Source organism: Lissotriton helveticus, chromosome 3_1, assembly GCF_964261635.1.
Source record: "Lissotriton helveticus chromosome 3_1, aLisHel1.1, whole genome shotgun sequence".
Classification (NCBI taxonomy): domain Eukaryota; kingdom Metazoa; phylum Chordata; class Amphibia; order Caudata; family Salamandridae; genus Lissotriton; species Lissotriton helveticus.
This window is the reverse complement of record NC_136061.1, coordinates 403,976,171-403,989,203: the sequence shown is the minus strand read 5'-3', so window position 1 is coordinate 403,989,203 and position 13,033 is coordinate 403,976,171. Positions and strand designations below refer to the sequence as shown.

At 42.2% G+C, this 13,033-nt stretch overlaps 1 protein-coding gene across 2 annotated transcripts in view; it reads right to left on the bottom strand.

Moving 5' to 3' along the window:
• LOC144822536 (aldehyde oxidase-like) overlaps positions 1 to 13,033 on the bottom strand; it is a 578,143-nt gene that overhangs the window by 483,303 nt on the left and 81,807 nt on the right. For both annotated transcript variants that reach the window (XM_078680182.1, XM_078680181.1), the window contains exon 5: positions 6,467 to 6,593. In XM_078680182.1, the coding sequence (XP_078536308.1) occupies positions 6,467 to 6,593 (127 nt within the window). The remainder of the gene's footprint in view (positions 1 to 6,466; positions 6,594 to 13,033) is intronic.

Sequence of the window (13,033 nt, the reverse complement as noted above, 5' to 3'; positions counted from 1 at the left end):
GTTAACTTTGGCCGGGTACAGTAGTTTTAACATGTCTTCTCCCTCTAGAAGGGTGGAATACTACCCCCGTTGCCTGAATTGGCAAGGGGGTAGTATTCTAAAGTGTATGACACCTTACACGACATGTTTGGATAAAGTCAAACCAAAGTTAGCATTAACCGCGAGGATTATAATGCACTTAAAAGTATATGGTATGGCAATATCATAGAACAGCTATAAGGGCATGGTTCTGAAAGCTGCAGACAGGCTCAGCTCATGCTAGAGCACCATCTCACACATAACCAAGCACTTTGCCTCCAGGATTGTTAAGGCCTGCCATAGGAGTGACTTATAGGTTACTATGTGTCTATATATAAGGTAGGTATAGGGATACTATACCTAAGCGAGGGGTGATTACACGACCTTGCCCAAGCTGAGTGATCAGCCAGTTGTGTCAATTTAGGGGGCCAGCCAGGGGTGGCATAATATATGCTGCAGCCCCTGGTAGGCCTTGGGTGCACCTATGCCCTGGGTACCTATGGTACACTTATACAGGGACTCACAAGCGTGACCCAATATCCAATTTGGTATGTACCTACAGTACATGGAGTCCACTTTATAGAGAGAGCAGATAGCCTGGGGTCCTGAATAGCAGGATCCCAGGCCAACTAAGTCAAAAACCAGCTAAACACTAGGCAAAAAGTTGGGGGTAACCATAGTTAGGTATCCATCTTCCTACAACTTCCGTTCTCACTTCACTCCAGTACTTAGTTCTGCTTTTAGTATTTCACTGTGTCCCGGCAGAACCATGTCCTGAGGAGCAGGTTGGGCTGTCATCAAACTCTGCTGGACAACACCTGTGAAACCTAACATTTGCCAGGCGATCCCTGCCGGCATGAAGTCTGAACTCAATACCCTGCAGACCATGGCACCGGCCATTACAGATATTCAGGAAGATCTCAAGTCTGCCTGAAATAAATGGGCAGACTTAGTTGGTCATTTAAGCAAGTTATTCCAATCACAGGGGGAGTTAAGCAATCTCACACCCTGGCATCCATTGCTGATTATGCTCACGTCCCAATTCCCGTGACTTAGTCTCCTAGCTGTAATCATCCACCTCTGGGCATGGCACCACCAGGACCATTCACTGGAGACCCTCAATGTTTTCAGTCTTTCCTAGTGCAGTGTAATTTACATTTCTTGTCCCAACCTAAGCACTTTGCTATTGATGGCACTAAAATGTATTTTATTGTTTCATACCTCAAGAAGGACGCTATTGAATGGGGGACTGCCTTAATTTTGAATAGAAGTCTTTGGCTACAGCAATGTAATGGGATATTGATCAATTCAAAGCAGCATTTGATTGAAGATGAGCTGTACAAGCAGCACATGCCAGTCTCCTGACCTAAGAAGGGGTCCAAAGATATTATTACCTATATCATTCTGTTTAATCAACTGAAATCTGAAGCGGCATAGACAGATGAGGCATCAGAGGTCATGTACTATCACGTACTAAGGGCAGCCCATCAAGACCCCCTTTTTTTGGTAGTTTCCCACCCAAACACTCCGAATGAGTTAATCAATTTTGTGCTACAAACTGATCCCTAGCAAAAGGAATGAGACTCTGAAAGATTAATGATAGCGTGCTGCTAGGTTCTCAGCAGTCCTGTGCAATCAGTTGTAGTAACACACTGTGAGAAACTCATGCAAACTGGGATTATTCATAATACCATTCCTCGAATCAAAATGTTGTAGAAGAAAGAATGGCTTGTGTACTTACTGTGGTAAAGCAGGACATATTGTGAAAAAAGGGCCTCCAGCTGGAGGGAAACATATAGGCATGGCCTTAATTGGTAGACCAAGATTGGTTGGCTCTTGTATTCAAGTCTCTGCTAAAATTATAGCTCATGTCCTACTAAAAATCACATTAGCTCTTTCATCTAGACCTTTAGAGTGTGTAGCATCATGGAGATAAATGGTGCAGAATTCATGATAGGCCTGCTAGGAGACAAGATAAGCCTGAACCCATTGAAGGTATTGATTGTACCAATTTAACTTCTGGAGAGGCAGGAGAAAAAATTCAGGATTTGGTAATGGTAAAAAATCTTCCCTCTAATTTTTTTTCTCTATGTGCAGCAATAAAGGTGCATCATGCACTGCAGTTAAAGCTGAATGCACTGAAAAAAAGCAACAACTTAATATGCAAGGATGTGTGGTGTGCAAGCTACTAAAATCAGTTTCATAGTAAGGGTACCATTGGCTCTAATGCCTACCAGAACAAATGACTCACCCACCTCACATTTCTGGATTGGTATTAAAAGAAGCCCATTACTGAGGCGAAGAAGGCTCCTCACACCCCTAGGCATGGGCGCCAATGCACATTGTCTCCTAATTATTCTACCTATAATTCCTCTCTATCAGCCATTTCCACGCCAATGTTATCTCCTTCTCACACCTTTTCTTAGCTCTGTCCATTTCCACTCGATCTCCTAGCTTTTCCTTATCACAATCCTCCTTTTATAAAGGTTGTTTTTCCCTCCTGGCTTTTCCTTACACTCCCACTTTTCTTTCCCTATTTTCCCTCATTCTGTCTCCTGTCTTCGATCTATGACCTATTCTTCTCTCTCCCACAAAGTCTCTCAAATCTCCCTGTTCTCTCTCATTCCACCTTTACTTTATCAAATCTATATATATCTATATTATATCTATATATAATGGGGTTTTTTCTAAAGCGGTGTGTGGGAGCAATGTTGGACTGGGTGATGTATATATTTTGTCTGAGTTATATCTCACCCTTGAGTGAGACATGTTATTCATATGTTACCTGTAATAGTAACAAAATGCAATAAAATATATTTAATAAATGACTGATCTGCATATGGCTGGGTCCAAACTGAGGTGGCATGGTGGCCAAAAGAAGAATGGGTTGGAAATCCACTTGGAGTGACTGCCAGTGGTTAGACTTATTGCAAACATTTCTCCAATCACCTTTTGTGTCCCTGGTGTTATATAAACTGCAGCCAGGGCAGAGATGACTGGGTCTCTCTCATGTCTGGACTGTGATGCCTTTGCACTGGCTGCAGTAAAAATAGCAACACCCCTGACTAAAATCCCATGTTAACATCACAGGTGGCACTCGCTGTCTCCTCTCCCCCCTCCACCCCTTGTCTAACTTCCTCTAGAATCCTCAAAATGTACTGGGGCAGGCAGCCTTGGCCATGCCTAGTACCACCACCGTTGCTACCACTGAGAGGCCCACATCCATACCTCACTACTTGTGGTGGCTATAGAACAGGAACACTGATGTGGTTGTTTGGTCTTCTTGTATATATATATATATATAATGCTTAATACTTTGGACAACCCTGTGGTGAATTCTGATTTACCTTGTGAGCCTTGGCACCACTTTGGTTGCATGGCTGATAAGGATGTTGGATTTTGTGTATCCTATAGGGAGTTGTTGGGTGAGTGGCATGAAGTTCAAAGACACGGTTCAAACATGCTTCTGTGAACATCGCTGCAAATGAATAGGAAGGGCAGCAGAGAAAGTGAAAATTGACATACCATTTTGTTAAAAACACTAATGTGCAGTTAGGTGAATTGGCCCAGCTACATTTTCACTCACCTTTGACATTTTAGGTATGTGTAAATCTTATGATTTACCACTCTTCAAGAACCATAACTAAATGATAGCTGTTGGAGCAAGTTTAGGCCATCTTTACAATCCGGAACATGTCTACTGAAATTTGCCATGCTCAATGCCAGGCGCTAATCATTTTTCTCACATGCTTCAGGGGGCCCTTCTCTTTGTCATCTTCATTGCCTTCTGGTTTTACAAAGTATAGCAATATTTGCTCTGCATTGGTCATTTGGTAACCTTACATTAGCTTTCAGTAGGAACACAAATCGTCCTCATAATATTAACAAGTACCGGTTTAAAGATCCTGATTCAGATTTATTAACACTTTGCACTGAGTTAGCATCATAAAATGTGACACAAACCCAGCACACAGTATTGTGGTGGGATTTATTTTCAAATGAAAAGCATGATTTGTGTAGGAAAGCTGCCCACAGTAACACAAAAAAAAGAAGCACTGTGCCCTAAATCCTGCTACGTTGCATCAGGAGGGGGGTACCATGGGTGGTACATGGGTGTTCCGATGCAACGACCCAAGGGTTTAAGGCAAGTCCCTATCTACTAACATTTATAGACAGAGATTTGAGCCCAGAAATGATGTCTCCTCAAGGCAGGCTTAACAGTGGAGCAAACTTTAAAAGGTTTCATATTTTTCAAACTTTGCAAGTGTGATGCAGTGTACAGCATACCTACAGTGGGAAACTTCTTCAAGAATATTTTTTTACTGGAAGGATATCCTTTCAGTACAAAACCTATGCTTGCCAGAATGCTCACATCCTTGTACCAAGTCAAAGCCACTGGAATTTTAAGATTTTGTGGCTGTGGCCTTTTCTACAGAGTATGGATTTGCAACATGTGCCACATAATTCATAGTCTGCTATATAATTTGCAGATCTTAACTCCCCCAAAAAATTCTAGCTTGAATGGATGAAAAGTTACTAAAACTAGGACTGTCCGTATTGCTGTGAAGTGGAAGATCCTTCACAAAGGTTGGCTGGTCATCTTTCTGTTGCTTATTGTTGTACTTGAATGTAAATTGGTACTAATGAGCTGAAACATTTGCCCAGATAGTGTTAGCATGTGTGAAATATCAAAATAATAAAGTAATAATATCACATAATGTTACAGCATCATGCTGCACAACTTGCTTTTTCTTGTTGCATAATTCAACCCTGCTGCATAATTTGGCCACTCCTGCTGCATAATTCCAGTGGCCCTGACTATGTGAAAGGCAGAGGTGTACGAAGCAATAAATTAACAGGGACAGCTGAGCCAACAGTCGGCTCTCGCTCTTAAGAGCCTGCACATGAGCTGAGCCTTGAAAATAAGTGGCATGTCAGCACAGGTTATGTTAGAATATGGTAATGTGTTTTAAAGATTAAAAAAACTTAACCACAGTAGCACCTCACCTTGGTTCATCAGAATATGTGCAAAGTATTTATTAAAAGTAAGAGTTTTTAAACATGAACTGAGAAATGTTCGTGGCCCCCAGCCCCAATGGCAATGCTATTAGTTAACTAAGGCAAGTCAGGGGTCATGTGTACCCTATGTGTGACTTAGGTTATAATTATAGATGAAGCAACTTTATAGGCTATGAAATCAAACACAAGTTGTTTTGTACAGAGCGAAGACCGATTTTGCGTACTTGAAGGTGCCCTCATTTGTGACGATGAACAAGAATGAGGATAGGTTAAAAAGTATTTGCCTACTCTTTAAGGTGAAAGTTTTTTTTTTTTACTGTTTTTGAGCAAGGTCGAACAGACAGTATTGGAGCGCTTTATTGAGCATCGAGGCTGGAACCGGTTTCCCCAGTTCCAATGTCATCAGCACTGGTATATGGCCACAGCCACACCCTCTCATTGCAGATTGAAACTCAATCACTCACGTTTTGTTTCACACTGCCTGCTATGGGCCTCTTGAAACACTATGCGCTTAAAAAAAGCAGCGCCTTTGTCGTTTAATTGATCCACTAGGCCTCCTGGAGCAACGCCTGCCACAAAAAGGGAAGTTTTTGGGATGGGGTAGAGCAGGAGCGGAATCGCGGGACCCGGCGGCAGGGTAAATGTATCTCCCCGCTGCCCCCCCACACTCCGCGCCACCCGCGAGCCATGCCGGCCACCACTGGTCCACACGTACTGTCTTTCATATCGCACGAAGGCTAAATCACTTTTAAATAATCCCCCACAGATTCTTATCTCACTTTTTTCTTTATTTCTTTTAAATGGAAAGTTCATAATCATCCATAGACATCCATAAATTCATGCATATACGCAGAAATGCTGTAGTTGCATGAACCTTGGCATCACATTAACGAGCAACCTTCAAAAACCCAATGCATTTCGGGTTACAAACCCTTCATCAGAGACATACTGCAACAAACACAAAATGAGAATATATACATAAAATAAAAGTTTACTTGCTATTCACCATTGATAAAAAAACAAGCTTGTTCTCTAACATCTACTGGTAAACCACGCTGTGAACCAGTGCTGTATTATTCACGTACAACTACCGTAAATCTTAGTATAACTAAGCGCTACTAAAACATGCAAGACACAGAAACACTTCTCCACGCACTGGTATACATCTTGGTGACCATCACGAGTGCAAAGGTCATATAAACTCATATACCACAAGTGCCCTCTAAATACAAATTACCACAAGTGCTCTCCAAACATTCATACAACAAACTTGAAGTGCCAAAATCCTGCTAAACCAGTGCTAAATAAGAACATTGCACTACACTCATCTTCTACTTAGGGTGAAAGGCTCACAAACTTGCAGAACATATATTGGTTGTATTTGGTTAACATAGCAGCCTGGTCACAGTAATTCAGGTCAACAACGTACCGGCAAGAGCTTCATTTATCTGCTGCATGGTGGGCTCAGGATGGTTCCTCAGCAGTGTGTACATGGACATCACCATTCCAGGAGTGCAGAAGCCACACTGGGAGCCGTGAGCTTTTGCAATTCTCTCCTAATAAGGGATAATGAGAACATCAACTTTCAAAAGGCAGTATTATGGAATTCTTGAAAAAGGTTAACTGTTCCAATTCATATTACTGAGTTGGTGAAACAAACCCTTACAATATATGCAACCAGAGGACAGCATTTTATTCATCATGTCTAAACCTATCCAATGATGCAGAAATGGACAGATATGCCAACATATTTTATCATTCTTAACTTAGAAGACTTGCAGAAATCAACTACCAACCTACAGATATGAGAAGCTATTTCACAAGTCTAGAATTTATCCTTAGATCCAGTCCGAATTCATGTTTTTTGTGTTGTAAACTATTTGCTCTTGTATTATTATTGATGACGATTAACAAGTCACTCCTTTCTAATTGCTTAATTACCTTTAAATATACACATAACCTGTATTGTCATATCCACACTAATATATTTTTTTAATTAAACATGCACGTTCTTAAATAATGGTATTACCTTTCTCAGGTCTGCTTCTGCATTCTTACGCACCAAATCAGAGTATGTCATTCTCAATGCTGACGCACATACAGTGTAAAGTTGAAATATTACCTTTCTGTTCTTTAGTCAAGAATCATGTTAGCTCCTTATGTGCATCTAGTTTGTTGTGCACTCTTTTTTCTGTGTTATTTTAGATTCACCTTAATCCAACTACCTGCTACCCATTTCGCATTTATGCTTGTAATTACCACTGCCTACCTGTATGATTTTACATTTATTCATGAGAAGTCTCATGTAATTTCCAAATGGGGAGATTTCCAGCCTCTCTAATGTTCCTCCTAAAGTTTGTGTCAGCTCTCCTAAGGTGGTACTTAAGTCTTCCATTATGTTTTGTCACCAGCTCATTTTACAAGAGTATGGATTCCATCCGCGTCATTACTTATAAACATATTAGATAATTCCAGTGATTCCAATGGCCCCCAAGAGCTATCATACAATCCTTTCTTCAATTGTAAATCTTCTTAAGGAATCATCAGCTCGGTCAGCTGTTACCGGAAGAAAAGCCTTAATCCTTAAATGACTGTCATATGTAACAGATTTGTTCCAATTTATATATGAGTTTATTGTTTAAGAAGATGCTGAATGCGTTACTACAATCAGCTATGCCCACAAGCACTTCAAATAGTTAATATGATTCACGTAACAAAATGTATTGTTCGTAAACCCACTTTTGTCCTGGTTTAACACATTTTCTTCCAGGTGTTGCCATATAATATCCATTTTTACGAAGTGTTTTAGAATTTGACATGCATTATTTTTCCGTTCCCAAAAAACATTACTTTAAAGCTCAAAAATATTTTTGGGGTAGATGTTTGTCTTCTAGCCAGAGTTCACAAATAACCATGAAATCTACATTGGTGAGAGGTGTCCTCGTCTCCCGATAAACCACTCTACTATGGATTGAAAAGAAAATCACTCTCTTGCCTTATTTCAAATATATGTATTATTTGTCAGTCAATCACAACTAGTTTTTTTAGGAAATGTCTTACAAATTATAAAACACAAGCACACAATAAAACAACTCAAAATAAATTACAAAAATATATATGCAGAAGTGCAGATACTACCAACATTCACGTATAAAAATTACATTCCAAATATCATCATATCACGAAGATAAGGAGTTCCTGTGTCAAATAGCGGCTAATGAAAAACAACTGATAAGAAACAGCTCACAGCACAGATATTAAAGGAGAGTCCTATAATTATAAATATAAATAAATATGCTGATCTATACTTAAAACAATCACATGCATGCAGGATAGGAATTAAGAATTTTGTACCAGATGATTTTAAAACTACAGAAAACAGGGATTGCGTCATAGTCTGGGTTGGATAATCACATGGTCGGAATGTCAAATTGGCGTGATCACACCAACCTTTTGGAAACCAAGCAGATTTAGAAAAGACACCAATTTCAATCTGGACAATAGCATTGTGTCATAATTAAAAATCACTAAATTAGGATTGGGTTCCATCCATTGGTCTTGTACAGCTTCATCAGATGATCTTAAACATATGTTATTTCAATGTCTAACCATGTATTCCTTTGGACCTGAGTGTGGCAACAAATCAACACTATTTGCCATACCCATTTTCCTTTCTCTCTCTCACATATTTTTCTAGGTAGCATTTCCGATGTTTGGTCCTCTCATACTACGGATTTTCATATTATTGATCTACTCATAGCTGTTTCATTTCAGCAAATCACTAAGTCACGGAAGATACCTCTGCTGTATCCTTGCAAGCATGGTGGTATGGAGTTTGCTACAATCATAGATTAGATACAGCCTCTGTACACCCAATCACGCTTGCTAATACGAGAGATGTACTCTGGTTGCCTGTTACTGATTTCTTAAATGTTTCAGCTAAAATAACACCTTCACACACCCCGCTAACTAAAGAAGCATTCAAACCTCCTTGACTTTATAGTTACTGTTATTTTGAATACTTTTATCATATGGTTAGAAAGCAGTTTTCTATAGTACGAATTCCTATGCATAACTGTTTTGTTGTTGCTTATAAGGTTTAACATGAAAGTTACATTTCCTTTCCCTTTTTCTATCTTTCCATCTCCCTCTCTTTTCCTCCTTTCTTTTTTCCTTTCCCTTCCCCCATAGGATTTAGTAACATTAATTCTATTTCTATGTAATATGCTCTTGATTATTGTATTGTATTCTATCTTTTCAATTAATAAAATCCTTTAAACTAGAAACGAATTGGGTTCCAACCCAAAAAGTGATTTGATCAGCATACAGCTTTTAACCTAGGCTTCATTAAATTCACTGTTTTCTCTCATTTAAGCAAAATGGTGAGCATACTATTTTTGCCCAAAGTTTGACTTCTGTAGGTGAAAAAAAAAAATAGGTCCGGTCTGCTCTTACCTAAGAAACCCTTTTCCAGATGCGTGTACCATGGATTTTATGAAAAGTTGTCCAGCGGCATACAATCAGTACTAATTTGACGATTTACGTGAGTTGTAGGATTTGCCCAGACTGAAATCCATAATAAATGGGGGGGGGGGGTTGGAACCTGGCTCTGTATATACTATACCAAGTTAAGGTATGGTGTGCACACATGGAGTCCAGGGAGTCCCCAGATGGGTCGCAGAGGTCAAATTAGGTAAGTACTGTGGTGACTTGACCACCAACACAGGGCACTAGGACCCTGTGGGCTACAGGGCAGCGTCCAGGTCACTGGACACGACTTCCTGTGGGCGGACAGGAAGAGGACACTCGAGATCAGGACGGCGATGAGGACGGACGCAAGAGGCACCCTGAGCACACCAAATAATAAAGAGATGTAAACCGGTACCTGGCTCCTGTGTATTTATTACCGAGCTAAGGCATCACTACACGACAACTGGCGACGAGGCGTTTTGAAGATCCACACGTGTGCGTCCCTCGCACGACAAAGGAGAACTGGAATACAGGAGCCCACCCTGCATCGCTGCCTGGGGAAGAAGAATAACTCATCGTTGAAGCGGGAGCCCACCCCGACTGGAAGGGGACTGCGGAAACGATCGCCGGCTGAGACCCCCGCCTGATCGGGTAAGCGCTGCAAAAAAAAAAAGAGCGCGAAGGAAAGAAAATAGGCGCGAGCTCTCGCGAGAGTCTCGGCGGCCATCTTGGGGTCAGGCGGTCTGGGCCAATAGAAACGCTGCAAAGCTGCGCGGCCATTTTGAAGCCAGGCAAAGTAGCAGTGGGCGCGAAAGATCGCGAGACTTGGCGGCCATCTTGAAGTCAGGCGCCCGGGCCAATAGGAAGGTCGGAATAACGGGCGGCCATCTTAGAAACAGGCAAAACGCCGGAAAAGAGGAAAAGAAGTAGAAAAAAGCTCCGAATTGAATGACAAAGTAGTTAAAGAAGAAAAGAAACACAGGGGCAAACATAAGGACTACAAAAAAAAAAAGAGAAAAAAAGCCAAGGGCTGCCAGGTGAAAGGCAAAGAAAAGAAATAATATTACAAAGGCAACAAAAGGGCCAAAGAAAAAAAAAAAAAAAAAATGCCAGAAACAAAGCACAGTGCGCAGTATCGCACACCACTACCGTTCAGCGTGTCAGAACCACAAGTGGGAATTCGATGGGAGAAGTGGATTGTGAAGTTCGAGCGCTACGTGGAGGCGACTGATGTGGTAGACGGAAAGAAACTAGGTCTATTCCTGAACCTAGCGGGGGATGAAGTGGAGGACCTCCTCATCACACTGCCCCCGAGCGAAATAAAAACTTATGACAAGCTGATCAAATGTCTGACGACCAAGTTCGATCCCCAAAGGAACGTCGACTTTGAGAGATATAATTTCAACATGGCGTTTCAACAGCAGGATGAATCAATGGATGATTTCGCAACAAGGCTGAGAAAGCTAGTGGCTCATTGTGAATTTGAAAACTTTGACAATGAACAGGCCCTCCGCCTAAGATTGATAGAAGGCTGTCGCGACACAGACTTTCGCACAAGACTACTTAAAGAACCGACGAGTGTAGAAAAGATTCTAGATTTGGCAAGAGCGGAAGCTAGGGCCATGGTGCAAGCCAGGCAGATGGACCGAAAGGGAGAACATCTACACCGAATGACAGACACCCGCAAGACGGGCAACTGGAAGAAAGGATCAAAGGAACAAGGAGCAAAGAAAGAAGGCTCGAAAGAAGGCTCTCAATGCTACAGGTGCGGTTTGGACTTTCCACACCGAGGAGCATGCCCGGCATTTGGTCAGACATGCAGAAAATGCAACAAAAACGGCCATTTTGCCACCATGTGTCAGGGGGCACATTTCAGAAATGAACGAGGAAAGCAAAGGGTGACAACAAACAGACATGTACGTCACATGGAAGCGACCGAAAGAAGCTCGTCGGCAGGGTCGGAAGACGAAGAAGAGGAAGAAAGAACGGCGGGAAAGGTAGAACGCCTTTACCTCATGTCCACAGAGGAAGGGCAGGAAGAGGAGCACATCCGATTAGTGGATAGGAAGTCTATAAAAAAGACGGATTGGGTGACCATCGACGTAGGGCCCCATCAAACAGAATTTGTGCTAGATAGTGGGGCCACATGTAACATCATGTGTGCCACAGAATATGATAAGATGAAGAAGAAACCTCCACTTAGACCGTCAAATGTCAAAGTATTCACATGGGGTGCACAGAATCCAGTAACGAACATGGGAAAATTCACGGACACCATGACGCACAAGGGCAAGACTGTCACGGAAGAAATACACGTGCTACGAGGAGACATTCCTGCACCATGTTTACTGAGCAACGTAACGGCCAAGATAATGGGCCTACTAAAAATGATGTACCACATGTCAGACAGAGAAAACATCCTACAAGAGTACCCGACACTAACGAACGGACTTGGAAAGCTAAAAGGAAGACAAATAACTCTACACATAAATGAAGCGGTCAGGCCTATAGCCCAGCATCACCGAAGGGTGCCCATTCATCTACAACCTCAGGTAGAGGAAGAAATAAAGGCACTACTAGAACAGGACATCATCGAGCCAGCAGAGGGGCCAACGCCATGGGTGTCCCCAATAGTGGCGGTGCCAAAAAAGGACGCTGCGCAGATAAGAATATGTGTGGACATGAGAATACCCAACACAGCCATAGAACGAGAACGACACCCAGGGCCGCACCTAGATGACATGATAAGTCGCCTGACTGGAATGAGGAAATTCTCCAAGCTCGACCTATGCAAAGGGTACCACCAGCTGGAGCTGGACCAGCAGTCCAGATACATCACGACTTTCTCCACGCACCTCGGATTATTTCGCTACAAGAGGCTAAGCTTCGGAATATCGTCAGCAGCAGAGATCTTCCAGGAAACAATAAGGCAAATAATAAGACCGATCAAAAACAGTCTGAACTATAGTGATGATATCCTGGTGTTTGGCAGATGTGATGACGAACATGATAAGGCTTTGAGAGAAGTGTGCTCGCAGCTAGTAGAGGTGGGCCTGACAGTAAACGAAAAAAAATGCGAGCTAGGCAGAGAAGAACTAGTATTCTTCGGACACGTCTTTTCAAAGAAAGGAATGAGACCAGATCGGGGCAAAATAGACACCCTTGAAAAAGCAAAAGAACCAAAGGATGTCGCTGACGTGCGCTCATTCCTCGGTCTCGCCAGCTACTGCGCGAGATACATAAAGGACTTCGCGACAGTGAGTACGCCGTTGAGAGAACTGACGAAGCAGGGCCAAGCATTTGACTGGACAACAGAGTGTCAAAGAGCGTTCGAAGAAATAAGGGCATCAGTAACGGCAGTGGACCACCTAGCCTATTTTGACCCGAGACTTTGCACCGAACTGACAGTGGATGCCAGCCCGGTAGGCCTTGGTGCGATACTAGCACAACACAAGCCAGGTAAAGACTCACCGCGACAGATAGTGGCATACGGAAGCAAGAGCTTGTCCGACATTGAGAGGGCATA